Source organism: Eretmochelys imbricata, chromosome 24 (genome assembly GCF_965152235.1).
Source record: "Eretmochelys imbricata isolate rEreImb1 chromosome 24, rEreImb1.hap1, whole genome shotgun sequence".
In the NCBI taxonomy this organism is placed as follows: domain Eukaryota; kingdom Metazoa; phylum Chordata; order Testudines; family Cheloniidae; genus Eretmochelys; species Eretmochelys imbricata.
Window position 1 is genome coordinate 18,716,948 of NC_135595.1, and position 26,546 is coordinate 18,743,493.

The following is a 26,546-nucleotide window of genomic DNA, read 5'->3' on the forward strand; positions in this document are numbered from 1 at the left end:
GGTGGGATGGGTGGGGGGGAACAGAGAATTTGGTCCTCTCTGAAATGCCCATCACTGTGGCCTCTGGCCGCTCACGCACCATGCAGGAACCCCCTCCCCGACGTGAATTCACCCCTAGAAATCAACGGGAAAGTCTGATTATTCCAAGCAGAGCCGGCAGCAAGCCAAAGGGCAGGGACAGGCCATCGCGGGGCATAACCGGCTGGGCCGCAGTGCCGCCGAAAAGGCTCTAGGGACGATGGCGGCTCCCGAATGGAGCCGGCAGCAGCAGCGTGATGCAGCCGCAAACAAGGCCGTTGTCCTTCCGGGGCGGATTACCCTGAACGTCAGATGTTAGACATGGGAGGGAACTGTCCCACCCGGGGGGCCCCAGCTGGAGTCCTGTGTCCAGCATGTGCCCCGCACTTTGGGAAAGATGTGGGCAAATTGGGAGGAGTCCCAAGAAGAGAAATAAAAGGGATGAAAGGTTTAGAAAACCCAGCCTGTGAGGAAAGGTTAAAAAACCCTGGGTCTGGTTAGTGTGGAGAGAAGACAACTGAGGAGCGACCTGGTAGGTTGTCAGATCTATGCTCGGGGCTGTTAGAACGAGGAGAGGGATCCATTGTTCTCCGTGTCCCCCGAGGGGGAGACAAAAGAATTGTTTCGTTTTCTGCCAGGGAGATTTGGGTTCGATTTTTAGGGATAACTCTCAGGGGAGTTCAGCTCTGGAATCGGCTTCCAGGGGGGGTCCTGGGCTCCCCATCATTGGTGGGTTTGAAGATCAGGTTGGACAAACCCCCGTCAGGGCTGGTCTAGGTTGGCTCGGTCCTGCCTCAGCGCCGGGGGCTGGACGTGATGACCTCTCTGGGTCCCTTCCAGCCCGACAATGCTGCATTGTGTAAGCTAAAAAGCTGGCGCGTCCTGAGCCTCTCATCCTACGGCGGGATTTCCAGCCCTCGTTCATTCTCGTCACTCTTCTTTGACCCTGTTCTGGCCACTCCTTCCTTGTCAGTGCCCATCGTCTGGAATCCACCGGGGGATTTCCATAGGACATTAGATCTACGTCCACTCATCAAAGCCTCCTCACCGGACCACAGCCCGTCACAGCTGGGGGTCTGGCCCCATTGACTCTCTCTGCTCGGTGACAAGCTACATCTCCGAGACCTCCAAGGGTGTCCTCCAGGGAAAACCAAAGGTCCCACGGCTGCGATTGCCAAGACATAGGAATGCAGCACAGATCCCCTGGCCTTGTGGGGCGTCTTTTCTGGGTGTAGGAGGCCCTGGGTCTGGTACTGTGGGTTTAACTTTTACTGTTTAACTTTTATGGCTTCTTGTGTCTAGTTCCTATTGTTTTAAATTCCATAGTTCCAGGGAGGTTCCCGTTCTGCAGAAGGATCAATATTTGTGCAGGTTCCAAATAAGTCCAAAGTCCAAAGGGGGGGGAGAGCACTAGGAGCCAGGACTCCTGGGTTCTATGCCCAGTCCTCAGAAGGGAATGGGGTCTGGTGGTCCAGGGGGGCATGCAGGAAGCCAGGACTCCCAGGTGCTATGTCCAGTTTGGGGAGGGAAGTGGGGTCTAGCGGATACAGCGGAAATGCGGTGCCCGTGGGAGTTGAAGACGGCACCAAACTCTTTCGATCAGCATAAAGAAAAGCACCCTTAGCTAAAAAAGAGGCCCAGCCTGTAGCATATGCGTTCAGCCCCCAAGCCGCCGGGGCTCGAGGAAGGAATCCCTGGTTGAATTTCTCTGCCCTGGGTTACACAGCAGGTCAGACTGGATGGCCAGAGCAGTCCCTTCTGGCCCACGGTTCTTTGAGTCTGATCCTCGATTGCTTTAAGGACAGGCTGGTACATCACTTTTGCCAGATTCAGAGGCCTCGAAGTGGGGGTCCATGTAGCTGGGGTGCAATAACCTCCGTTATATCATCCAACTCTTATGTTGTGTTTTGACTCGGAGCACGTTATACACCCCATATTCCAGATGGGGAGACTGCGGCCCAGAAAGGGGACGTGACCTGCCCGAGCTGGATCCAGCCGGCCTGTGGCCGAGAACCCAGGAGTCCTGCAGCCCACCCGCCCCCACAGGCGACTCTGACCCGGCCTAGAGGACCTGCGGATTCAGGCCTGTAAATCCAGCTCACCTCCCTAGCTTGGGAGAAGCCGTTTCTCTTACACACACACACACACACCCCGGGAAGGTGGCTGAGGACGCTCTCCAGCCACGGCACCATCGTGCCGGGACGTGGTGGTCACCGGGCATCCAAGCCAGGGAGCCGAAGCTCCGCAAGGGGCCCGTGGCAATGCAGGGAGGGGGGAGAAATACAGGTGCCCAGGGAGGAATTGCCGCCTCTCACGCCGATGTGTGAAACATGCCCGGGGACCGGTCCCCAGCCGCTCATGGGTGCCACGATGCCCTCTGGTGACAGGCTGGCGCGCGGGCCTGGACCACGACCCGGAGCGCGGAGAGCGCCCTCTGCTGCGTCTCCGACATCGTGACACCGACTGATTCCATCGGCGTTGCCAACTTTCTACGAGCAGAAAACCGAGCACCCTGGCCCCACCCCTTCTCCGAGGCCCCGCCCCCGCTCACTCCATTCCTCCCTCCCTCCCTTGCTCACGAGCTCATTTTCACGGGGCAGGGGGTGGGGATGCAGGGGGCTGAGGGCTCCAGCTGGGGGTGCAAGCTCTGGGGTGGGGCCGGGGCCGAGGGGTTCTGAGTGTGGGAGGGGGCTCTGGGCTGAGGCAGGGGGGTGGGGTGTGGGGGAGGAGGTACGGGCTCTGGGCTGGGGGTGCAGGTTCCGGGGTGGGGCCAGAAATGAGGTATTCATGGTGTGGGAGGGGGGTCAGGGCTGGGGCAGGGGTTGGGGTGCAGGAGGGAGTGACGGCTCCGACTCGGGGTGTGGGCTCTGGTATGGGGCTGGGGATGAGGGATTTGGGGTGCAGGAACGGTGCTGGAGCCGAGCGGTTCGGAGGGCAGGAGGGGGCCCCACGCTGGGGCAGGGGGTTGGGGTGCAGAAAGGAGTGAAGGCTCTGACTGTTGGTGCGGGCTCTGTATGAGGGATTTGGGGTGCAGGAGGGGGCACCAGGCTGGGGCAAGGGGTTGGGGTGGGGGAGGGGGTTCAGGGTGCAGGCTCCAGGTGGTGCTTACCTCAGGTGACTCCCGGAAGCAGCAACATCTCCTCTGGCTCCTATGCAGAGGCGCGGCCAGGCGGGTCTGCGCGCTGCCCTCGCCTAGAAGTGCTGCCCTGGCAGCTCCCATTGGCAGCGGTTCCCCGCCAATGGAAGCTGCAGAGCTGGCGCTCAGGACAGGGGCAGTGCATGGATCCCCCATGGCCGCCCCTGCACCTAAGGGCCACAGGGACATACCAGCCCGGTCAGCAGCGCTGCCAGGAGCTGCCAGGGTCCCTTTTTGACCGGGTGTTGGCAACCCTAGACCGACTGCTGGCTCGCTCCTTTCCAGAGGGACGCACCCGGGCTTGGGAGAGCTACGCTCCGGGGGGTAACTCAACCGGCCACTGTGTTCATCTCAGCTGATAGCACAGGCCAGAGACCTGCCCCACAGTCATTCCCAGAGCAGATCTTCTAGGCATGGGTGGCGCGTGAACCCTCCCTTCAGGGAGGCCAGCCCTCTGGCCCTGCCCCTTCTGCCCCCCCAACCTGCTAGAGCCCCGAGCTCCACCCCCACCCACTGCAGCCAGAGGAGCCCCAGCCAAACCACCCCGACCCTCCACCCTGGCCACCGGCCGGCCCAAGCCACCAGACAGCCAAGAGCCGAGCTCCAAGTCGCCGGCAGAGCTGAGCGCCCACCACCTTCAGGGGAGAAGGGGAGCATGGGCAGGGCTACAGCATGGGTAAGGGGAGGCTTAGCCTGCCCTGGCCTATGATACCGCCCGCCCGCGCTTCTAGGAAAACATCCAGTCCGGACTGAAATCCAGTCTGCACTGGTCGAGCTGCAGCTCCCAGCCATCGGAAGAGCCCGTTACTAAATCTTTGTTCCCCAGGCAGACACTGACAGACCGGGATCAAGTCGCCCCTTCACCTTCCCTGCGTTGAGCTAAACGGACGGCGCCCCTCAAGTCTCTCACTCACAGGCAGGTTTATTTCTAACCCTTGAGTCATTCTCGTGGCTCTTCTCTAAACCTTCTCCATGTATCACCGTCCCTCTCGGATGGAGCAGGAGACGTCAGGGGAGGCCATTCGCTTTCCACGCGGAACCACTGGATACGGCTACACAGGACCATCCAGCATAGCACAGGTCAGAAAATCCCACCTCATTCTTCCTTCACCAAGCCCAAAACTTCTGGTTGACACTGATCATAGGACGTAGGACTGGACCTCCTGGGTCATTGAGTCGTTATCCCTGCGACTCCAGTTCTGGGCACCGTGCTTTAGGAGAGATGGGGACAAACTGGAGAGACTCCCGAGGAGGGCAAGAGAAATGTTCAAAGGTTTGAGGAAAGGTTAAAACCGGGGCATGGTCAGTCTGGAGAGAAGAAGGCCGAGGGAGGACCTGAGACCAGGCTGCAAATATGTTAAGGGCCAGTATAAAGAGGCAGGGGATCAATTATTCTCCATGTGCACTGAAGGCAGGACAAGAAGCAACAGGTTTAACCCGCAGCCAGGGAGATGGAGGTTGGATGTTGGGAAAATCTCTCTAACTCCCAGGGCAGGGCAGCTCTGGAATCAGCTCCCAAGGGCGGCTGTGGGGTCCCATCGCTGGAGGGTTTGAAGACCACGGTGGACAAACCCCCATCAGGGCTGGTTTAGGTTGACTCGGGCCTGCCTCCGTATCGGGGGCTGGACGCGGGGACCTCTCGAGGTCCCTTCCGGCCCCACGTTTCTGTGGTTTCCATAACCCTATGGAGTCTACCCCAGACAGGAGGTGACTCGATCCATGGAAACGCAGGGCTGGGAGGGACCCTGAGAGCTCCCCGAGCCCAGCCCAGAACGGTGCAGCGTGAGCTGCTGTAACTCCGGTGTCCTTGTTACCCGAGGAGGTTAGAGCTTCAGAGTCGCGTCAATAAACATCTGAGAAAAACAGAGGTTTTATTTAATAAACATCCTTTGCTTTACAAAAGTAAGGGGCTATTTCGTTACCACTGTCCAGTTAATGTAACAAGTGAGAGATCCAGAGGTTACCTGTATCATGGCTCTGAATTTGGGCTCTGACATCTGGATTTGAGGTCGCAATTCAAGCCACACCCTGGATACTGAAAGAGAAGCCTAATTCTCAGCCCAGTGAGAGGGACGCAGCCTTTGCGTATCGTCTCCCTCCAGCGTCTCTCGAGCCAAACCTTGTGGCCAAGATTGGCTCCTCTACGAAACTGGTCCAAAGTCAGAATTTCTGCTCCCTGAGAAATTTGGATATTTTGAAATTTGGTTTTGTTCTGAATCAGGATGAAAACCAGAAATAAATTTGACAATTTCCCCATGAAACTAAATTGTTGGGGGAAACTATTTCGGTCTGGGGCTGATTGGAACATTCCCGTTCAATAACATTTTAAAAACCTGATCAAATGATATCCAATATAATCAATTTGAATACAATAAAATCTGATAAAATCCAATAAAATAAACTCAAAATGTTTCCTTCTGTTTTTGACTTTTACAAAATGTAAACGTTAATATAATAAAATAAAAAATGCAACCAAGTAAAGTCCAATAAAATGTTTCCCTCTGATACTGATTTTTTTTAAATTAAAAAAATCAAAAATATCCAACACAACTGAAATGTTTCCTTCCAATATTGGCTTTTGAAAAGTTAAACAAATCCAATGAAATAAAACCCACTAAAATCAAAATCTTTCCAATGTTGATTTTTTTTAAAATCAGAAACAAACAACAAAAAGGAAAAAAATCCAATATAATAAATCTGATAAAACCAAAACGTTTCCTTCCAATTTTGACCATCTACAAATGGTTAAAAATTGAAAACAACCACCCAGAATGTTGAACCCAGACATCCAAACGCTTGTATCAAAATGGGATTTTTTCCCTGATTTTTTCCCCCAACGAACAATTGTGTCAGGTTCCCACGCACGGTCCCGATTCCGACAAGAGCCCGTTTTCCGACGGAAGGCTGCTCTACTGGGAAAGTCCCGACCAGCTCCGCCCCCACCTCTGCCTCCTGCCATCTCCTACGCCCTGGGCCATGGCTACCCTACGGGGCGTTAGCGCTGTGGCTGGGACGCCGTGGCTATGCCGGCCTAACCCTGCACCGTAGTCACACCCGACAGCAATGGAAGGGGTTGGCCACCGCCACAGGAACACCACCTCTCCAAGTAGCTGTGTCAACGGAAGGTTCCTTCCATCAGCCTAGCGGTGTCTACACCAGGGTTATGTCGGCCTAGCCCCAGCGCTCGGGGAAGCGGGTTCTTCCCGCCCCCCAGCAACCTGGCTACGTTGACCTACATTTCATGCATAGACCGGGCCTTGGTTTGCACAAGCCCACGACGCGGGTGGAAGGAGGCACGGCCCCCACGTCTCCACGGGGAGCAGACGGTGCCCGTCCCGTCAGGGCAGGAGGCCGCCCCCACACCAGCCATCATCCTGCCCCACAGGCCACCCCACCCCCTTACTGGCCACCTCCTCCCACAGTGCTCTGCTGAGGTCCAACCATGGTCGCACGTGCCTCCCAGGCTACCCACAATGCACCTCGCTCTCCAGGGAGCTGTGGGGTCCTGGCGCTATCTGGCCCCACCAGGGGTCCTCCCAGCCCCGGCCCCCCCATGCAGCTGGTGTGGGGATGGGGGGGGGGGGTTATTGCTTTGTTAAGGGAGCCCCAGGGGACCGGGTGAAGGGAGACAAGTGGAAGCTGGGGGGGGGGACTAGCAGCCAGAGGAGGGGGAGAGGGATAGAACTGGGAGAGGGCTGGGGAGGGGGGCAGGGCACAGATGCTGGGGGGGGCACTAAGCCTCCAGCAGCCCCCCTCACCCAGCAGGACCCGTCCCTCAGTCATAGAGGAACCCGGGATCAGGGGGGTCACAAGGCTCCCCCTCCTCCCCTGTCCCGTAGGCGGCCTCCAGCACCCGCTGGGCGTCACCGGCGAAGCCCTCCAGGGCGCTGTGCAGCAGGTAGTAGGCGGCCACAAAGGAGATGCCGCCGGCCACCAGGTTCTCCAGCAGCGGCAGGCGGGCGCGGGCCAGGCGGGCGGCCGCCTGCCCAAAGAGCGCGGCCTGGCTCAGCACGTCCCGCACGGCCGCCGGCGAGAGCTCCCGGCCCAGCGCCGAGCGCACCTGGGCCCGCAGCCGCTGGGGGGAGCCGGCGCCCGCCCGGGCCAGCACCCCCAGGGACTCCTCATCCAGGCCGAAGCTGCGGCGGTAGGAGCCCAGCGTCTCCACCAGCATGGGCACGTTGAGCTGCAGCGGGAGCCCCGGCAGCGCCGAGACCAGGGACGCCAGCAGGGCCTTCTTCCAGACGTGGCGCCGCAGAGCCTCCTTCCGGCGCCCCACGGCCTCGGCCGTCAGGGCCGGCAGGGCCAGGAGCAGCGCGTGGCGCTTATGCCCGGCCAGCTCCTCCGCCAGCGTGGCCTGCAGCCGCGGGAAGTCGAAGCGATGCAGCTGGAAGGCGGAGAGCAGGAAAACCCGCGGGGCGGCCGCACCGTCCTTCTCCAGCTGGCGGGCGCAGTCCGCGCGGATCTCGCCCAGCACCTGGCCCTCCTGGAAGCGGGCCGGCCGGCGCCGGCGGGACGCCCGCAGGTCCTGATCCACCTTGGTGCGCAGGAAGTAGAAGCGCCTGCCCGCGGCGGCCAGGGCCCGGGCCAGCTGGGCGTGGCTCTCTCGGAACCGCTCCGAAGCCACGAGGAGGAAGAAATCGTAGCGCATCAAGCCCACCTGCTCCAGGTACCGCTCGGCCCGGAAGCTGGGGGTGCCGGTGCCGGGGAGGTCCCAGAGCCGGACGCTGGGGAGGCCGGGGTGGGGGTAGGGCGTGGGCTCGGCGGTGGTCTCCACGACGCCGGTGGGGGCAGCATGGGGGTCCGAGTCACTCAGGCCACGGAGGGCATTGACCAAGGTGGATTTGCCGGCGCCGGATTCGCCCGTCACGGCGATGTCCAGGGTGGCCGAGTCCAGCGAATCCAGCAGGGTTTGGACCTGGGTGGAGACCTCCAGAACCAGGCGGGACTGGATCAGGGAGCCCATCTCGGTCAGGTCCTGCTCCCGCAGCTCCAGGCTCTGCATGGCGGAGGAGCTGGCTTGGAAAAGAGGCAGGATTGAGGTTTCTTTGGCCTACAGCCCGGGTTGCCACAAGACCCCACTCCCCTCCCGGAGCCGGGGAGAGAACCCAGGAGTCCGGGCTCCCAGCCCCCCCGCCCTTTGCTCTAACCGCTAAACCCCACTCCCCTCCCCGAGCCGGGGAGAGAACCCAGGAGTCCGGGCTCCCCAGCCCCCCCGCCCTTTGCTCTAACCGCTAAACCCCACTCCCCTCCCAGAGCCGGAGAGAGAACCCAGGAGTCCGGGCTCCCCAGCCACCCCGCCCTTTGCTTTAACCGCTAAACCCCACTCCCCTCCCCGAGCCGGGGAGAGAACCCAGGAGTCCGAGCTCCCCGCTCACAGCATTTCTCCGGAGGCTCCCGGGGCGCTGCCGGGCTGGTTTCGCGGCGGTCCCGGGGGCGGAGGGGGGGAAACGGAAACCGAAAGCACCGGGCCGGCGGCCGGGGGAGGAGCCCGGCGCTGGGCTAAGAGCCGACAGCAGCCAGCCTGGCCCCGCACCAGGGCTCCCCCCCCAGCGCCCCCCACTCCCGCCCCGCGGCCCCCCCCCCAGTTCCCCCGGCGCCCCCCACTCCCGACCCGCAGCCCCCCCCAACCCCCAACGGCGCCCCCCACTCCCGCCCCGCGGCCCCCCTGGGCTACTCTCTCCCAATCCCAGGCCTCCCTGGTTACCATGGTTACCGGGGGGGGCGAGGAGGAGCAGGGGGGCCGGGAGCACGTGACAGACCCAGCAGGGCAGAACGGGAGCGGGGGGGGGCAGCTCCCACCCCATTGGCTGAGCTCTTCCAACGGCGTCCCTGATTGGCTGTGGGGGAGGAGCCCCGAGCCGAGCCCCGTGGTGCAGCTGCACCGGGGGGAGGGGGGCGGCCGGGCTGAGAACCTGGGGGGTCCCTGGCTGGGAGGGGGGGTTGCCTGGGGGGGTCCCTGGCTAGAGGGGGGGTCCCTGGCTGGGGAGGGGGGGTTCCCTGGCTAAAGAGGTCCCTGGCTGGGAAGGGCGGGTTCCCTGGGGGGGTCCCTGTCTAAAGAGTGGGGGTCCCTGGCTGGGGAGGGGGGGTTTCCTGGAGGGGTCCCTGGCTAGAGGGGGGGGTCCCTGGCTGGGGAGGGGGGGTTCCTTGGCTAAAGAGGTCCCTGGCTGGGAAGGGGGGGTTCCCTGGGGGGGTCCCTGTCTAAAGAGTGGGGGTCCCTGGCTGGGGAGGGGGGGTTTCCTGGAGGGGGTCCCTGGCTAGAGGGGGGGGTCCCTGGCTGGGGAGGGGGGGTTTCCTGGCTAGAGGGGGGTCCCTGGCTGGGGAGGGGGGTAGCCGGGGGGATCTCTGGCTGTGGAGGGGGGGGTTCCTGGCTAGAGGGGGGTCCCTGGCTGGGGAGGGGGGGTTCCCTGGCTAAAGAGGTCCCTGGCTGGGAAGGGCGGGTTCCCTGGGGGGGTCCCTGTCTAAAGAGTGGGGGTCCCTGGCTGGGGAGGGGGGGTTTCCTGGAGGGGTCCCTGGCTGGGGAGGGGGGGGTTTCCTGGCTAGAGGGGGTCCCTGGCTGGGGAGGGGGGGTTCCTTGGCTAAAGAGGTCCCTGGCTGGGAAGGGGGGGTTCCCTGGGGGGGTCCCTGTCTAAAGAGTGGGGGTCCCTGGCTGGGGAGGGGGGTTTCCTGGCTAGAGGGGGGTCCCTGGCTGGGGAGGGGGGGTTTCCTGGAGGGGTCCCTGGCTGGGGGGGGGTCCCTGGCTGTGGAGGGGGGGGTTTCCTGGCTAGAGGGGGGTCCCTGGCTGGGGAGGGGGGGTAGCCGGGGGGGTCCCTGGCTGGGAAGGGGGGTTCCCTGGGGGGGTCTCTGTCTAAAGAGTGGGGGTCCCTGGCTGGGGAGGGGGTCCCTGGCTGTGGAGGGGGGGGTTTCCTGGCTAGAGGGGGGTCCCTGGCTGGGGAGGGGGGGTAGCCGGGGGGGTCCCTGGCTGGGAAGGGGGGGTTCCCTGGGGGGGTCCCTGTCTAAAGAGTGGGGGTCCCTGGCTGGGGAGGGGGGGTTTCCTGGAGGGGTCCCTGGCTGGGGGGGGGTCCCTGGCTGTGGAGGGGGGGGTTTCCTTGCTAGAGGGGGGTCCCTGGCTGGGGAGGGGGGGTAGCCGGGGGGGTCCCTGGCTGGGAAGGGGGGGTTCCCTGGGGGGGTCCCTGTCTGGGGAGGGGGGGTTTCCTGGAGGGGTCCCTGGCTAGAGGGGGGGGTCCCTGGCTGGGGAAGGGGGGGTTTCCTGGCTAGAGGGGGGTCCCTGGCTGGGGAGGGGGGTAGCCGGGGGGGTCCCTGGCTGGGGAGGGGGGGTTTCCTGGAGGGGTCCCTGGCTAGAGGGGGGGGGTCCCTGGCTGGGGAAGGGGGGTTTCCTGGCTAGAGGGGGGTCCCTGGCTGGGGAGGGGGGGTAGCCGGGGGGGTCCCTGGCTGGGGAGGGGCTATCATAATGCCCCTGTGGAGCCGGGGAGCTCTAGACCAGCCTGACCTCGATCCCTGGGGAAGCTACTCGCGCAAGTATCGAACATTGAGTCTGCGAGTTCCCGGGGCCGAACCAGCCGGGTTCCTGCCTTGCCAGGGGAGCGGGTCTGCAGGAGGGGGGATGCGGGGGACGTAACAGGCCTGGAGCGCAGCCGGGCTCCCGGCCCCGGCCCTTGTGACTAAGGTTGAGATTTTTTCCCAGGTATTTTCAGTAAAAGTCACGGACGGGTCACGGGCAAGAAACTAAAATTCACGGAAGCCCGTGACTTGACCCCGTTACTAAAAACACCCAGCAGGGGCGGGCGGGGGCCACTAACCGTGGGAGCCTTTCCGGGGCCTTGACAACCGGCCACTGCTCCGGCCGCAGGGGCTGACCACTAGCCACTGCTCCGGTCCTGCGCAACTCCTGGGTGGGGGCTGACGGCCGCTCCAGCCCAGCCGCCGCGCGGGACTGACCCCGAAGAAGTCACGGCCCGTCAGAGACCCGGCCGCTGTGACCTCCGGGACAGGACGGTCTGACGGGTCAGCTGGGGAACTGCGGCCGTGAAGTGGGTACAGAGCTGGTTAAACAACCGCAAAGAAGGCGTAACTGTGCATGGAAGGACGTGGGATCGGAGGGAGGTCCCAAGTGGGGCTGTTCTGGGCCCCGTGGTGTTTAACATCTGCATCAATCCCCGGCGTGCAGGACTAGGGAGGAGGCTGATCAAGTCCGCAGACCACACAAAGCCGGGGGACGGGGTTGGGGGGAGTTGCCAACGCTTTGGAGGGTGGAGCTGAAATCCAGAGGGACCCCGATAGTTTGGAGCACTGGGCTGTAGACGACACAATGAAATTCAACCCAGACTAACGGCAGGCGCTCCGCCGAGGGAAGAAACGCCACGTGCCCCAGCCCAGGCTGGGGGAGAACTGGCCGGGCAGCAGCCCTGCCGAGAAGGAGCTGGGAGTCAGGCGGGTCACAACCTCGACGGGAGCCAGCAATGCGAAGCTGGTGCAAGGAAAAGGAAATGCAATTTTCGGTTGTATTAGCAGAGGCAGAGCAAGCGAGTCCCGGGAGGCGCCAGTCCCGCTCTGCTCGGCCTCCGCTGGAGGACGGCGTCCAGTTTTGGTCACCACGGAGTAGGCCGGATGGAGAGAAACTGGAAGGCCCCAGCGGCGAGCGACAAAGACGGAGCACGAGTCCTAGGAGCAAAGGCTGCAGGAACTGGGCATGGTTTGTTTGGGAAAGAGGAGATTACGGGGGGGGACGTGACCGGGGTCTTCAGATACTGGCAAGGCTGCCGTGAAGAAGATGGAGACAAGTTGTTCTCTCTCGCCCCAGGGGGCAGGCCAAGGGGCAACAGGTTCAAACTGTAGCAGAGCAATTTAGATTAAACCTCAGGACAAACTCCCCAGCTGTGAGGCCCGTCAGCCAATGGACCAGACGCCTCGGGGGGTCCTGGAAGCTCCTTCCCTGCAGGGTTTCGAGAGGAGGCTGGACGGCATCTCTCAGCGGTTCTCAAACTGCAGGTCGGGACCCCACTTTAACGGGGTCGCCGGGACTGGCTTAGACTTGCTGGGGCCCAGGGCCAAAACCCGAGCCTCCCCGCCCAGGATTCAAGCCGAAACCCGAGGACGTCAGCCCCGGGCTGCGGGACTGAGGTTCCCGGCCCCCTGCGTGGGGCTCAGGCTTTGGCTTTGGCTTTGCCTCCCCCGCAAGGCCGTGGGGCTCAGGCAGGCTCAGGCTTCGGCCCCCCCTCCTGGGGTCATGTAGCAATGTTTATTGTCAGAAGGGGGTCGCGGTGCAATGAAGGTTGAGAACCCCTGGTTTAGACCCAACCCATCCTGCTTCTTGACAGGGGCTGGACTAGCTGACCCTCGCGGGCCCTTCCAACCTCCGGGGTCTGTGGCTCTGTGATTCCATGGGGGGGGCGGGGGGGTTCCCGTAGCAGTTGGACGCAGCGTGTCTATCTGAGGGAGAGCCGATGCCAGGACCCCAGAGCTCCCCCCCCCCACCGCCCCGTCCCGCTGGCTTGGGAGTCCACTGAGCACCGGCTGCTGCAGCAGGTCCCTGTCCCCATTGGGGTTCCCAAGACCAGACAGGAGGGTGGGTTAAGGGGGGGTGAGCACATGGTGTGGGGGCTGCACAGGGCAGAGATGGGAGGGGGAAATTGAGCATAAGAAAGTTATTGGGAATTGGGGGGATCCAATCGGGTTTGGGGGGATCTGGGGGTTCTGAAGGGGTAATTGGGGGGATCCGGTCAGGTTTGGGGGATCTGGGGAGCAATTGGGGAGATTGGGTTGGGTTTGGGGGATCTGGGGGTTATTGGGGATTTGGAGGATCTTGGGGGGATCAGGTGGGGTTGGGGGGTCCTGGGTGGGTTATTGGGGGAATCTGGGGCGTTATTGGGGGATTAGGTGGGGCTTGGGAGTCCTGGGTGGGTTATTGGGGATCTGAAGGATTATTGGGGGGATCAGGTGGGGTTTGGGGGATCTGGAGGATTATTGGGGGGATCAGGTGGGGTTTGGGGGATCTGGAGGATTATTGGGGGGATCAGGTGGGGTTTGGGGGTCCTGGGTGGGTTATTGGGGATCTGGGGGATCAGGTGGGGTTTGGGAGTCCTGGGTGGGTTATTGGGGATCTGGGAGATTATTGGGGGGATCAGGTGGGGTTGGGGGATCATTGTGGGATCAGGTAGGTTTGGGGGTCCTGGATGGGTTATTGGGGATCTGGAGGATTATTGGGGGATCAGGTGGGGTTTGGGGGATTATTGGGGGGATCAGGCGGGGTTTGGGAGTCCTGGGTGGGTTATTGGGGATCTGGAGGATTATTGGGGGGATCAGGTGGGTTTTGGGGGATCTGGAGGATTATTGGGGGGATCAGGTGGGGTTTGGGGGTCCTGGGTGGGTTATTGGGGATCTGGGGGATCAGGTGGGGTTTGGGAGTCCTGGGTGGGTTATTGGGGATCTGGGAGATTATTGGGGGATCAGGTGGGGTTGGGGGATCTGGGGGATCATTGTGGGATCAGGTGGGTTTGGGGGTCCTGGATGGGTTATTGGGGATCTGGAGGATTATTGGGGGATCAGGTGGGGTTTGGGGGATTATTGGGGGAATCAGGTGGGGTTTGGGGGATCATTGGGGGGATCAGGTGGGGCTTGGGAGTCCTGGGTGGGTTATTGGGGATCTGGAGGATTATTGGGGGGATCAGGTGGGGTTTGAGGGATCATTGGGGATCAGGTGGGGTTTGGGGGATCTGGGGGGTCAATTGGGGGATCAGGCGGGGTTTGGGGGATCATTGGGGGGATCAGGCGGGGTTTGGGGGATCATTGGGGGGATCAGGCGGGGTTTGGGGGATCATTGGGGGGATCAGGGGGTCAGGCACCGGAGCAGAGATCTCTGCGCCCACCGAGCCCCAGGGCAGCTGCTGCTCTTCATGGGCCATGATCCCGCCAGGAGCTTTGCACCGACAGAGTCGATTCCAGGCCATAAAGGGAACACGGATCCAGGCTGGTAAACAGCGGATTGTGCCAGTTCCCACCCCTCACCCGCCAGCTCCTCCGGTGCCCCTCGCGCCTGACCCGCAGCCCCCTGCCAGCCCAGCCCGGGGCTGAGAGGGCCAGTCTGGCTGAACTCTGCTCTGGTTCTGCAGGTCCCTTAATGGGTTTTCTTGAGATTGGGAAATTCATTTCACTTGTGACCTCTAACAGGCTTTGAACCCAGCACTGCGTGGGGCCTTTCCCCTCTAGAGGGCACCGGCCCCAATCCGGTCACAGAGCGGGGGGCCTGGCCGGCTCAGGGGGGCGGGGAATGGGACAAGGGGCCTTTCCCCTCTAGGGGGCGCTGGCCCCGATCCAGCCACAAAGCAGCAGTCTCCAGGGGGGAGTTCTGGGGAATACACGCGTGAAATGAGCTGGGAAGTTCTCAGCTTGTCCCAAAACCTGCCTCCCAGGGGGGCTCAGAACCTCCTTCCAATTCCCGGCCTCGAGGGGCCCCAGCCCATGTATCCCCATTTGTTTGGGTCCCAGCATTGTCCTCCGGCTGGGACAGCTGGTGCCATGGGCTGGGGGGCAGAGGAGGGGGGTTGGGGGGTTCGGGAGACCAGATAGCGAGAGTGAAAAATTGGGACGGGGGTGGGGGTAATGGAAAATCAGGAATCTGGTTGCCCTATTGGAGGTTTGGGGGGGGGCACACTGGCTGTGGGGGAGGGAGCATTTGGCCGGGGGCCTCTGGGGGGCTGTGAGGGGGCACATGGACCTGGAGGCTGGGAGGGGATTGGCAGGGGAGGGGGAATTTGGCCAGGGGTCGCTGGGGGGAGGTTGGGGTGCTCTGGGGGCCACACTGGCCAGGGAGGGGGCTCCTTTTTCCTGGGGGGGGCACCACCAGCAGTTAACCTGGAGTTATTTCCATGGCAAGGCAAAAGGGGGGGGTCTCCCCCTCCCCCTTTAAGCCACCTGCCCGGTCCCAAAATAACCCCCTGGCCGGGCTACAATTAGACCCTCCCCGCCCGGCAGGGGGCCCCGATGGGGGCGGGACCGGCTAAGCCCAGGACCCTCCCAGATCCCAAAGGGTCCAGCCCGATGCCAATTCCGGCAGCTGCGCTCCCCCATTCGCTCCCCCCGGCCCGGTGACGGAGCGGCCCAGGCCGGCCCCGATTGGCCCAGGCAGGCGGCCAAGTCCAGAAGCTTCTGCAAAGGGGCGGCCGGGTGGGGGGGCCGGACCCGTATATAGCTGGGGGGGGGCGCCGGGCCGGAACGTAGCCACAGCTGGGGCGCAGGGAGCTACCTGGGGCGCACGGAGCCAGCTGAGCAAAGGTAGGGGGGGGATCCCAGCTGCCTGGGGGGGAGATTCCTTGCAGGGGGGGGGGTAATTTAAGCTGCTTGGGGCAGATCATGGGAGCTGGGGCTTGGGGAGAAGGGACGCGCAGCTGAGTGGGGCAGAGGCTGGCAGCTGCGGGGACCGGGGGAGGGGGGGCGTGTAGGTCCTTGGCAGTTCCCAGGAGAAGGGATCCGGACTTGTTCACTTCAGAGATGTTGTTGCCAGTATTTATTCCTGTGCTGGTGTGAGGTTTTCCCTCTGGTTGGGGCCGGGCTGACAAGGGGGGTGCTCGGACTCCTGGGTTCTTACTTTGGGGAGAGAAACTTCTCTCCCCAGCTTTTCAGGGGAATGGAGGCCGGGAGTCAGGACTCCTGGATTCTCTCACGAGCTAGGCTGCTAAGTGGCTGGGGGGGGAAATCCCCTTGTGCCTCAGTTTCCCCGTCCCAGCAGAGCTAATAACTTGCCTTCCCGGGGCCGCCTGAAGGTCTCCCCACCGGGACCCGGGCCATATACGGTACAACAGCGTCACCCCCATAAATAGTCTCTGGCTGGCAGCCCCTGGCACCGCGCCCAGGGCCCCTCTCTGACTGGGGCGGGGTGGCATGGGGTGTTTCCTTCCTCTTAGGGCCAGCCAACCCCCACCAAGCCCCTGGCTCTCCCCTCTCCCTGCCCTCTTGGGACGCGACTAGGACATGCTAGCCTCTGGAATTTGAACCCTTCGGGTGCTGCAGCCTGGGGGGTGCCCTGTACCTAGGGGTAACCCCCATGCACCCCCAAACTTTGCAGCTAAAACAACTTCCCACCCTTGCCGCCAGAGGTCTGGACATCATTTGGGGGCACGGGGAGCTCTGGCGGTGGACTGTCCCCGTCGGCGGGGGTCTCTCGTTTGGAGGGGCAGGGTGGGTATCTCCAGCTGCAGGGGCTCTGTATGGCGGGTCACCCCAACCGTCCTCCAGGGACGCTGCCCCTCATTTGCTAAGACCTCGGCAGCAGGGGCCTAGGGGTTAATTCGCGGAATCCACCCCGCTCGGAAGTTTCAGAGGCTGCAGAACAAGACCCGGGGCGACCCTCCATTGGGGCCCCCGTATCTCCAGAGCCCCGGGTCCAAACCGCTTCAAGCTTTCCCCCTCCAGCCTCCCCCGCTCCCCGAACCGCCCTGCCGATTTTGGACCCAATCGGCCTCTCCCGGGGGGTTTTAGCCGGGACCCGCAGCTGGCCCCCAAAGCCGGCCCGAGTGGCGCAGCAGCGAACCCAGGCTGCGCCGGGCCAGGGGCTGTCAGCGCGGCTGGGCGGGGCCGGGTTTGGGGCACGGCTCCGGGCCCCCGTCACTGCCCCACTGGCGGGGGGCTGGGAACAAGCCGTGCCCGGGCGACGCCCTTCTGGCTGTAACGGTGGATCAGAGCAAAACACAGAGCCACAAACACCCCCCCCCCCCCATTTATCTGCGCGCCAGACATGGACAGCCCCGGCTGTGGGGGGGGGGGGGGTCCAGCTAGCGAGCCTGCCCGCGCCCCCCAGCACTGCGCAACTGGCTGCATTGGAAACACCCCCTTCCCAGAGCCTGCGATAGAACCCAGGAGTCCTGGCTCCCAGCCCGCCCTGCTCTAACCACGTGACCCCACTCCCCTCCCTGAGCTGGGGAGAGAACCCAGGAGGCCTGGCTCCCAGCCCCGCCCCCCAACCACTAGACCCCATTCCCCTCCCTGAGCTGGGGCGCAAATTAGGACTCCATGGGTTGTAGGAGCGGGGGGTGGGTGGGGGCATCTAGTGGCTTAGAGCAGGGGGGGCTGGGTGCCAGGACTCCTGGGTTCTCTCTGTATCTGTTCGGACCCCCGGCTCTGGTGCTGGCTGTGACGCTGGGAGCTGCGTTCTGTGTTGTCCGTTCCTGGCACTCCCCAGAGCCAGCGCCCCACCCCGGCCACAGGCCCCGCCACGGGCGACTAGCGGAGCCTTTCACCACGTCTCTCGGACAAGGGCGCAGCCAGGCGGGGCTCTGCACCGGGGGACCCCAGCTCTTATCGCTCTGACATGGGCACAGGACGTCTGCTAGCCGGGCTGGGGGCGATAAATAACTTGGGTCCTCACTCCAGTGGAGCATGAGCTGTGTGTGGCCCTGAAAACCAACCGGTCTCCTCTAGCACCCTGCCAGGACCTGCATTGGGGCCAGGTGCCCCGCTGGCGTAAAGAAAACCCCGCTGCAGGAGAGCGAAGGGCCACGGACCCCAGCCGGGGTCGGGCTCTGTTCCGAGTGCTGGCCTAGGCCGCGCTTTATAGAATTGTACGCAATTGAGTGATGGGCGAGAGAGGTCAACTGGCTAGAGCCCGGACTCCTGGGTCCCCTCCCCGGCTCTGGGAGGGGAGTGGTGGCTGGTGGTTAGAGCAGGGGTCCCTACTTCACAGGGAGGAGGAATGAGCAGTTTCCCCTCTGGGGTGCCAAAGGGTTAAGCTGGCAGTCTTGGCCAAGCTTGGGGGTGTGGGGGCTTGGGCTGTATCCTAGAACCGGCAGGGTCCCCCAGGGAAACAGGGGTGTCACCCCAGGCCTGAGCTTGAAGGGCCCCCCTTCCTCTTGTGTAAACTCCCTGTCCCCCTGCCAGCTGGCAGCGCTGCCCCATGGATCAGCTGGTGGTGGGGGCCAGGGCCTGCGATTGGATTGGCTGGGCGGCTGGGCGAGCCGCCCCCTTGGGCCAGGGGCCAGCGAGGGCCGTGTTTCTAGAAGGGCCGGTGGGGGCGCAGGGCCAGGGGAGGTTCTGCAGCCCCCAACCGGGGGCTGTTCCAGCAACTTCGCTCGGCTCCCTCCGAAGGAGAGGGACACATGGGGTGACCCCTCCAGGAGGGGACAGGTGGGGACTTGCGTGCACGCACGAGATTAGCCTGTCAATCTAGCGACAGAATTTTGCAGTGTTGGGTCTTTTTTTTATTATTTTGACGGTTAATATCGGTGTTGACAAAAATCTATTTAAATGTTCACCATTGCGGGAAATGGGGGGGGGGGGTCCTTAGGGGACCAGATGTCCCAATATTCGGGCCTTTGTCTAGGACCCTATTGCCTGTCCTGATTTTTCACCCTCGATCTCTGGTCCCCCTGGGTGGGTCAGACGTGAACTATTTAATGACCGCCGCTGAGATCACCCGCCTCCCGTGGGAATCCCTGAAACCTATTTAATGACCGCCGCTGAGATCACCTGCCTCCCGTGGGAATCCCCGTGTCACCGGAGCTGGGATTCCAGGCAGCGGTGCTCTCGCTGGGTCCAGCAGTGAAGGGAACGCGTCCAGCGGGTTTGTGTGCGGGCCGGGGCACCGACCTCGACAGGTTTCAAAATCGCATCCTTCCGAGTCTCTAGAAACCACAGGAGACCCAGGGCCCATCTGGCCCAATATCTCCCTGCCCCGCTCCTCAGATGGGACCCTAGAATTAGATCTCAACAGGGGGATCCTACAGCATTAAGTTCTGTTAACCTTAGTGTACCTATGGGAGGGGAGTGGGGTCTAGTGGTTAGAGCAGGGGGGCTGGGAGCCAGGAGGCCTGCGTCCCATTTGAGCCCCTTCCATCCCCCTTGGCAGCCAGGATGTCGAAGGGCCAAGCTGTCGGCATTGACCTGGGCACCACCTACTCCTGCGTGGGGGTGTTCCAGCATGGCAAAGTGGAGATCATCGCCAACGACCAGGGCAACCGCACCACGCCCAGCTACGTGGCCTTCACGGACACCGAGCGCCTCATTGGGGACGCTGCCAAGAACCAGGTGGCCATGAACCCCACCAATACCGTCTTCGGTGAGTGCTGGGACACGGGGCCTGTCCCCTCTAGGATCCGGCCCCAGGGTGGGGACTGGCTGGCTCGGGGGGGGAGTGGGCACGGGGCCTGTCCCCTCTAGGGGATGCCGGCTCCGATCCGCCCCAGGGCAGGGGGACTGGCTGGCTCGGGTGATGGGGAAGGGGATCTGGAACTTTTCCCCTCTGGGGTGGTTTCCAAGGACAGTTTGATTCCTGTGTGAAACGAGTTGGTGGGTTCTCAGGCAGGACAGGAATCCCTTAGCATCACCACCCCCGCCAAGGGGTTTCTGCAATCTTTAGGGAGGAGCATGGAACCCCTGGGTGGGACCACCAGGGGACCTCAGATCCCAAGGGGGCAGAGGGGTAGCTTGACCCCTGAGGGGGCTGTGGGGGGTCTCTGATCTGGGGAGGGGGGTGTGGAGGCTGGAGCCCCTAGGGATCCCCCATCTTTGTCTGCCACTGACCCCCCACATGTGTCATTCCCCGCCCAGATGCCAAGCGTCTGATTGGCCGGCGCTTCGACGACCCGGTGGTGCAGTCGGACATGAAGCACTGGCCCTTCCAGGTGATCAACGACGGGGGCCGGCCCAAGGTGCAGGTGGAGTACAAGGGTGAGACCAAGACCTTCTACGCCGAGGAGATCTCCTCCATGGTGCTCACCAAGATGAAGGAGATCGCCGAGGCCTACCTGGGCAAGGTGAGGCCTTGGGGGCGGGGCAAAGAAGCCTTGGGGGCGGGGCCAGGTACGTTCTGGGGGCATGGGGCCAGGAGGCCTGGAGGCAGGGCATGCCTGGGTGTGGGGCCAAGAGGGCTGGGGACAGGGCCAGGTAAGTCCTGGGGGCATGGGCCATGCTGGAAGCTGGGGTGGGGAGTGGGGTTGGGTGGGTCGGAAAGGGGGGCTGGGAGCCAGTACTCCTGGGTTCTGTCCCCGGCTCCAGGGGGCATCTCGTGAGTTAGAGCAGCTTCCTTCCCCCTCCTGCAGGGGGCAGCATCCGAAGCACCCAGTGGCCATACGCTGCTAACCGGTTAACTCCATGCCTGGGCTGGGCCCCACGGCCGGGGCTCCGGTGCCCCAGGGGACGCCACCGCCCCGGCCTTTCCCGAGGTGCCGGACACCCCCGCTCACCGAGCCTCTGGCAGGGTTTGAACCTTTGGCACCAGAGCGTCCGTCGTGGGCTGGAGGAGGCTCTCCGGTAGCCGGCAGCAGTAGTAGATCGTTACCCTCTGGGGCAGAAGGGATGCAAAGGGAGCTTCCCCCAGGACCTGTCTCCCCCCCCCCCCACACACACACACACCGTCCTTTTGGCAGCGGGGGCAGCCCCAGCCTCCATTGACCCCCCCCTCCCCCCACAGACGGTCACGAACGCGGTCATCACGGTGCCGGCCTATTTCAACGACTCCCAGCGCCAGGCCACCAAGGACGCCGGCACCATCGCCGGGCTGAACGTGCTGCGCATCATCAATGAGCCCACGGCCGCCGCCATCGCCTACGGGCTGGACAAGAAGGTGAGCAGGGAACAGGGGGCCCTGCCCCAGCCTCTAGGGGGTGCCCATCCGGGACTGGCTGGCCCGGGAGGGAGGGAGGGATGGGTTATGGGGGTTCTGCCCCGGCCTCTAGGGGGCGCCCATCCGGGACTGGCTGGCCCGGGAGGGAGGGAGGGATGGGTTATGGGGGCCCTGACCCGGCCTCTAGGGGGCGCCCATCCGGGACTGGCTGGCCCGGGAGGGAGGGAGGGATGGGATATGGGGGCCCTGACCCGGCCTCTAGGGGGCGCCCATCCAGGACTGGCTGGCCCCGGGGCGGGGGGGAGGGATGGGATATGGGGGTCCTGCCCCGGCCTCTAGGGGGCACCAATCTGGGACTGGCTGTCCCCGTGGTGGGAGGGGCAGGGGGGAAGGGATATGGGCCCTGCCCTGGCCTCCAGGGGGCACCCATCTGGGACTGGCTGGCCCCAGGGGGTGGGAGGGATGGGATATGGGGGTCCTGCCCCGGCCTCTAGGGGGTGCCCATCTGGGACTGGCTGGCCCCATGGTGTGAGTGGGGGGAGGGAGATGGGCCCAGCCCTGGCCTCTCGGGGGCACTGATCTGGGACTGGCTGTCCCCATGGTGTGGGGGGGAGAGGATGGGATGAGGGCCCACCCTCTTTAAGCGTGGGGGGACTGGCTAGCTTGGGGGGACAGGGAGGGGGACTGGGGGGCTGCCCCCTGGGAGTGGTGGGCTGGCTGGCTCAGAAGGGGGTGGGATCCAGGGGGCCGTGTCCCTGTGGGGGGGCTGGCTGGGGAACAGGGTGTGGGGACTGGCTGGCTAGCTCGGGAGGAATGGGATCCGAGTGTTGGGGGGGGGGGGGGAGACACCCGGGGATCCCTGCCCCCCCGAAATGCTCCATCTCCCCCCCCACCCCCCACAGGTGGGCGGGGAGCGCAACGTGCTGATCTTCGACCTGGGCGGGGGCACCTTCGACGTCTCCATCCTGACCATCGAGGACGGGATCTTCGAGGTGAAGTCCACGGCGGGCGACACCCACCTGGGGGGCGAGGACTTCGACAACCGCATGGTCAACCACCTGGTGGCGGAGTTCAAGCGGAAGCACAAGCGGGACGTGACGGGCAGCAAGCGGGCCGTGCGGCGTCTGCGGACGGCCTGCGAGCGGGCCAAGCGCACCCTCAGCTCCTCCACCCAGGCCTCCATCGAGATCGACTCGCTCTACGAGGGGGTGGACTTCTACACGGCCATCACCCGGGCCCGCTTCGAGGAGCTCAACGCCGACCTCTTCCGGGGCACGCTGGAGCCTGTGGAGAAGGCCCTGCGGGACGCCAAGCTGGACAAGGCCCAGGTGCACGACGTGGTGCTGGTGGGGGGCTCCACCCGCATCCCAAGATCCAGAAGCTGCTGCAGGATTTCTTCAACGGGCGCGAGCTCAACAAGAGCATCAACCCCGACGAGGCCGTGGCCTACGGCGCCGGTGAGGGGCGGGGCGGGGGGGGGGCCTGGGAGGGGCTGGATGGGGGCAGGGGCGGAGAGGAGTGGATGGGGGGGGGATTCGGGGCGGTGGGGGAAGGATCAGATGGGGAAGATGGGGGAGGGTCAGACTGGGGGGTAAATGCGGGGGCGTGGGGGAAGGAACAGACGGGGGAGGGTCAGATGGGGGTAAATGGGGGGGCGTGGGGGAAGGATCAGACGGGGGGGCAATGATGAATAGATGGGTTGTGCAGGGGGGCTAGGGAGGGTCAGGTTGAAGGGGGTAGGTGAGATGTGGGGGAGGGGGCTTGGAGGGGCAGTGCTGGGGTAGATGGGGCAGCTGAGGGGAGGGGTACTGGAGGGTAGGTCAGATGGGGGAGATGGGGCAGGCTGGGAGTGGGGGAGGGGTAGATGGGGAGGTGGACAGTGGGGGGCGTAGCGGGGCCATGGGTGGCAAGGGGGGCAGACAGTGGGGGGCTGGAGGTGATGGGGTGATGTTGTCCAGGGCAGGGACATGGCAGGGGGGCTGGCCCCCAGCTCTGGAGGAGGAGTCTTCCCCCCCCCCCCCACCCGACACAGAGGATTGGGGTGACACCCGATTTCGGGCACCCCCTCTCAGCCCCAGGGAGGCGCCAGCGGAGCAGGTGGTTTCAGTGCCAGGGATTTGCCGTGCGAACGGGGGCCCGGGCACTTCTCTGAATGAGCCCCCCCGCCCCCCCCCCCCCCGACATGAATGATACAAACGACCATTTGTGGGGGCATAATTTATGCCCCCTGGCACCCCTCCGGTGGCAGAGCCGATCCTGAGCCCAGGCTGGGGGGACCCCGGTGCCTCGCTGACCCGCCACCCCCCCTCCAGCGGTCCAGGCGGCCATCCTGTCGGGTGACAAGTCGGAGAACGTGCAAGACCTGCTCCTGCTGGACGTGACACCCCTGTCCCTGGGCATCGAGACGGCCGGCGGCGTCATGACGGCCCTGATCAAACGCAACACGACCATCCCCACCAAGCAGACCCAGACCTTCACCACCTACTCCGACAACCAGCCCGGCGTGCTCATCCAGGTCGGGGGGGGGGGAGGCTGTGGGGGGCTAAAGGGGGGGCAGGCTGTTGGGCATGGCGGGAGGGGGATGGAGAGCTCATGGCAGGTACTGCCAAGCTCTGCCTGCAGAGAGCTGGGATATGCAGGCCATAAGGGGGTGCAGATTTCGGGGGTCTCCTTAGGGGGGTGCAGAGAGCAGGGGGGGCTCACCCAGGTGTGTGGGGAGGGGGTTGCAGGGAGTGAGTGACTCACGCAGTTCGGCTGGGGGGCTGACCCAATGAAGGGCTCAGCCTGGTGCGTGGGGAGGGAATAAAGCACATGGGGGTGTAGCAAGACGGCTGTGTGGTTCGGGGGAGCCTAGGAGTCATGGGGAAGGGGGCAGACCGGGGGGGACACAGCTGAGGGGGTGCCTGGCTGCATTCAGAGACCTGGGGGGGTGGGCATGGGGCACCGCAGCTGGGGGGCGGCCTTGCCAAGCTGTGGGGCATCACCAGGAGGGCGGCTGGGGCAGGGGTGCAGAGAGCAGCGGTTGCCTAGAGATAAGCCCCCAAAAATGACAAGGAGAGAAGCCCGGGTGACAGGGTCCTGGCTGAGCATGACCAGGAGAAGGGGAAACCTCGTGCCCAGGGGGGTGTGGGGTCCTGTGCCCGTCCGCAGGCTGGTGCGGCTGGTTCCCTCCTAACCCCCTGCCTGGCGCCCACCACAGGTTTTCGAGGGCGAGCGGGCCATGACCAAAGACAACAACCTGCTGGGCAAGTTTGAGCTGACGGGCATCCCGCCCGCCCCCCGCGGGGTGCCCCAGATCGAGGTGACCTTCGACATCGATGCCAACGGCATCCTCAACGTCTCGGCCGTGGACAAGAGCACGGGCAAGGAGAACAAAATCACCATCACCAACGACAAGGGTGAGAACCCAGGCATCCGGCCCCCAACCCGTCTCTAACCCACAGAACCCCAGAGCCAGGGAGAGAACCCAGGCATCCGGCCCCCAACCCGTCTCTAACCCACTAGACCCCAGAACCAGGGAGAGAACCCAGGCATCCTAGCTCCCAGCCCCCTTGCGTTCACCACTAGACTTCATTCCCCTCCCCGAGCTGGCGGTAGAACCCAGGCGTCTGGGGGGCCCTGTGCTGAGCCGGTCTCCTGCCCCCGCCAGGCCGGCTGAGCAAGGAGGAGATCGAGCGCATGGTGCAGGAGGCGGAGCAGTACAAGGCGGAGGACGAGGTCCAGCGGGAGAAGATCGCGGCCAAGAACTCGCTGGAGTCACTGGCCTTCAACATGAAGAGCACGGCCGAGGACGAGAAGCTGAAGGACAAGCTGGCGCCCGAGGACAAGCAGAAGATCCTGGACAAGTGCAACGAGGTCATCAACTGGCTGGACCGGAACCAGGTGAGGTGGGGAAGGGGGGCCTCTGGGCTGGACCAGAACCAGGGGGCAGGGAGGAGTTGGAGAACCAGGCATGGTTGGAGGTCCATGGTGAGGGAGAGGTGGGGACCAGAGCTTCAGGGAGCCCCTAGCTCCCCTCCCAGAGCTGGGGAGAGAACCCAGGAGTCCTGGCACCCAGCCCCCTTGCTCTAACCACTACACCCCCAGCTCTGGGAGGGGAGCGGGATAGAACCCAGGTCTCCCCCTGCTAGAAAGTCCTAGACCTGGTTCTTCCTCTCCCCACAATCCCAAAGACCAGGTGAAATGACCCTTCTCACCAGCAGCAGTAGGGCAGACCCTACACTGCAGGGGGCGTGTTTCACCCACACACCCCCCACAGCTGGGAAGGCCTCTCCCACCCGGTGGCAGCAGCCACAGAGACCCACAGACAGTGCTGAAACCAGGGGCTGGGGGGGGATATCTAGGCCTGGGGGCAGCTTCCCATGGGACCTCTGCAGGGGCGAACGGGGCTCAGAAGCCCAGAGCTAGGGAAGACCTCAGTGTCTCCCCTGGCTCCTAGCAGCCTCCTCTCTGGGGGAGAGACCATGAGATCAGCCAGGGCCCTGTTGTCTCCCCACCCCACCCGCCGTGGGGGGAGGCTCCCTTGATCTGAGGGGCCTCGGGGAGCAACGGGTAGGGCCAGGTGGACGCGCTGTGCTGTCCTGTACGGGTGGGAACAGCCGCAGAGCCTGCCCCCATGAAGCCTGGGTGGATACCAGCTGGGAGGGTGCATTTGGGCTGGTGTGCAAGGGGTTAACGCTGCCCCCCTGCCTGCCCCCCAACAGATGGCGGAGAAAGAGGAGTACGAGCACCAGCAGAAGGAGCTGCAGAACCTCTGCAACCCCATCATCACCAAGCTGTACCAGGGCGCCAGTGGGGGGATGCCCGGGGGGATGCCCGGGGGCTTCCCTGGGGCCGGCGGGGCTGGGGGGGCCTCCTCCGGCCCCACCATCGAGGAGGTGGATTGAGAGGCCCAGCCCCGGGCCTCGTCCTTCCCCTTCCCCGGCTGAGCCGACACAGACATCACCCATCCCCGGGGAAGGGGGCGGGGCATTGGCTGGCTTACCCCATGGCTTTCCCATGAGCCTCCGCTCTAGCAGGGACCCTGCTCCCCCCAACTATGACTTGCTGTGTTTAGTGGGGGTCAGCCCCCACGCCCTGCTGCCGCGTTGCGAATCCAGCTCTGTCGGCTCAAAATAAATTATTGTGCCCCTGTAACATGCCGGGCCGGTGTCGCCTCATTAGTGGGAGGTTTGGGGGGGTGCTGGGGGCTGAAATCTCGCTCCAGGGTGAGACAGGGACCTGGCTGGACATAGGGGACAGGGCAGAGCTGGGCCTAGAACCCAGGAGTCCTGGGGCCCAATGCCAGCTCTCTGCGAGGCCAGGAGCTCGAGCTCTCCAGCGCAAGCCAAGGACGGCTTGAGGGGGGCACAATCCCCACGTCTCGGTACCGCCGTGGGGGACACGTATCAGATCACGGGCTCTTCGGCCGAGCAGGGGAAAATCTGCCAGGATCCAACAGCTGGAAGGGGAAGCCAGCCCAATTCAGCGTGGAAATAAGGTGTCAATTTGTAGCCATGAGAGTAATTGCCCTGGATTCACCAGCAGTCACGGGCTCACAGATCGTCCCCGCTCTTGGCCCTGTGCGGTCCCTGTGGGGAGCCCCCTTCAGTGTGACAGCCCCTCGGGGGGGGGGCACTCTCTGGCAGGGGTTAGGCCCCTCCACCTCCTGGACCCCCACCTCTCCAAGCCCTAGCATGCCTGTCTCTGCTGTGGGCCCCCTCAGGGAGTCCCCTCACTCTGGACCCCCAGGGCCCTCCACTTCCAGGGAGAATAATGTCGTGTCTTCCCCCCCACTCCCCCATTCTCTAGCCCGGAGCGACTCTCAGCTGGCATAACACAGGAGGGTTTATTGAGCATCTGAAC

The 26,546-nt window shown here is 63.8% G+C and overlaps 2 protein-coding genes across 3 annotated transcripts; one reads left to right on the plus strand and one right to left on the minus strand.

Annotated features, from left to right (window-relative positions):
• Nucleotides 1-5,006: 5,006 nt before the first annotated feature.
• On the minus strand, nt 5,007-8,600 carry LOC144279796 (interferon-inducible GTPase 5-like). 2 transcript variants are annotated; one of them, XM_077841452.1, is made up of 2 exons: nt 8,530-8,600; nt 5,007-8,166 (listed from the first exon to the last, which is right to left on the minus strand). In XM_077841452.1, the coding sequence occupies exons 1-2, from the start codon at nt 8,532-8,534 to the stop codon at nt 6,930-6,932; spliced, it is 1,242 nt and encodes a 413-aa protein (XP_077697578.1). In that variant the 5' UTR covers nt 8,535-8,600; the 3' UTR covers nt 5,007-6,929. The 2 variants fall into 2 exon arrangements, with proteins under 2 accessions (XP_077697578.1, XP_077697579.1); XM_077841453.1 differs by having other exon boundaries at nt 5,007-8,170; nt 8,530-8,572.
• A 6,676-nt stretch (nt 8,601-15,276) lies between these two features.
• On the plus strand, nt 15,277-25,838 carry LOC144279476 (heat shock cognate 71 kDa protein-like). Its single transcript, XM_077840998.1, is given in 10 exon segments — nt 15,277-15,421; nt 18,987-19,196; nt 19,688-19,893; nt 20,550-20,702; nt 21,605-22,064; nt 22,067-22,159; nt 23,015-23,217; nt 23,902-24,100; nt 24,352-24,584; nt 25,406-25,838. Coding segments are annotated over 9 exon segments (1,935 nt in total). The 5' UTR covers nt 15,277-15,421; nt 18,987-18,991; the 3' UTR covers nt 25,589-25,838.
• Nucleotides 25,839-26,546: the final 708 nt, after the last annotated feature.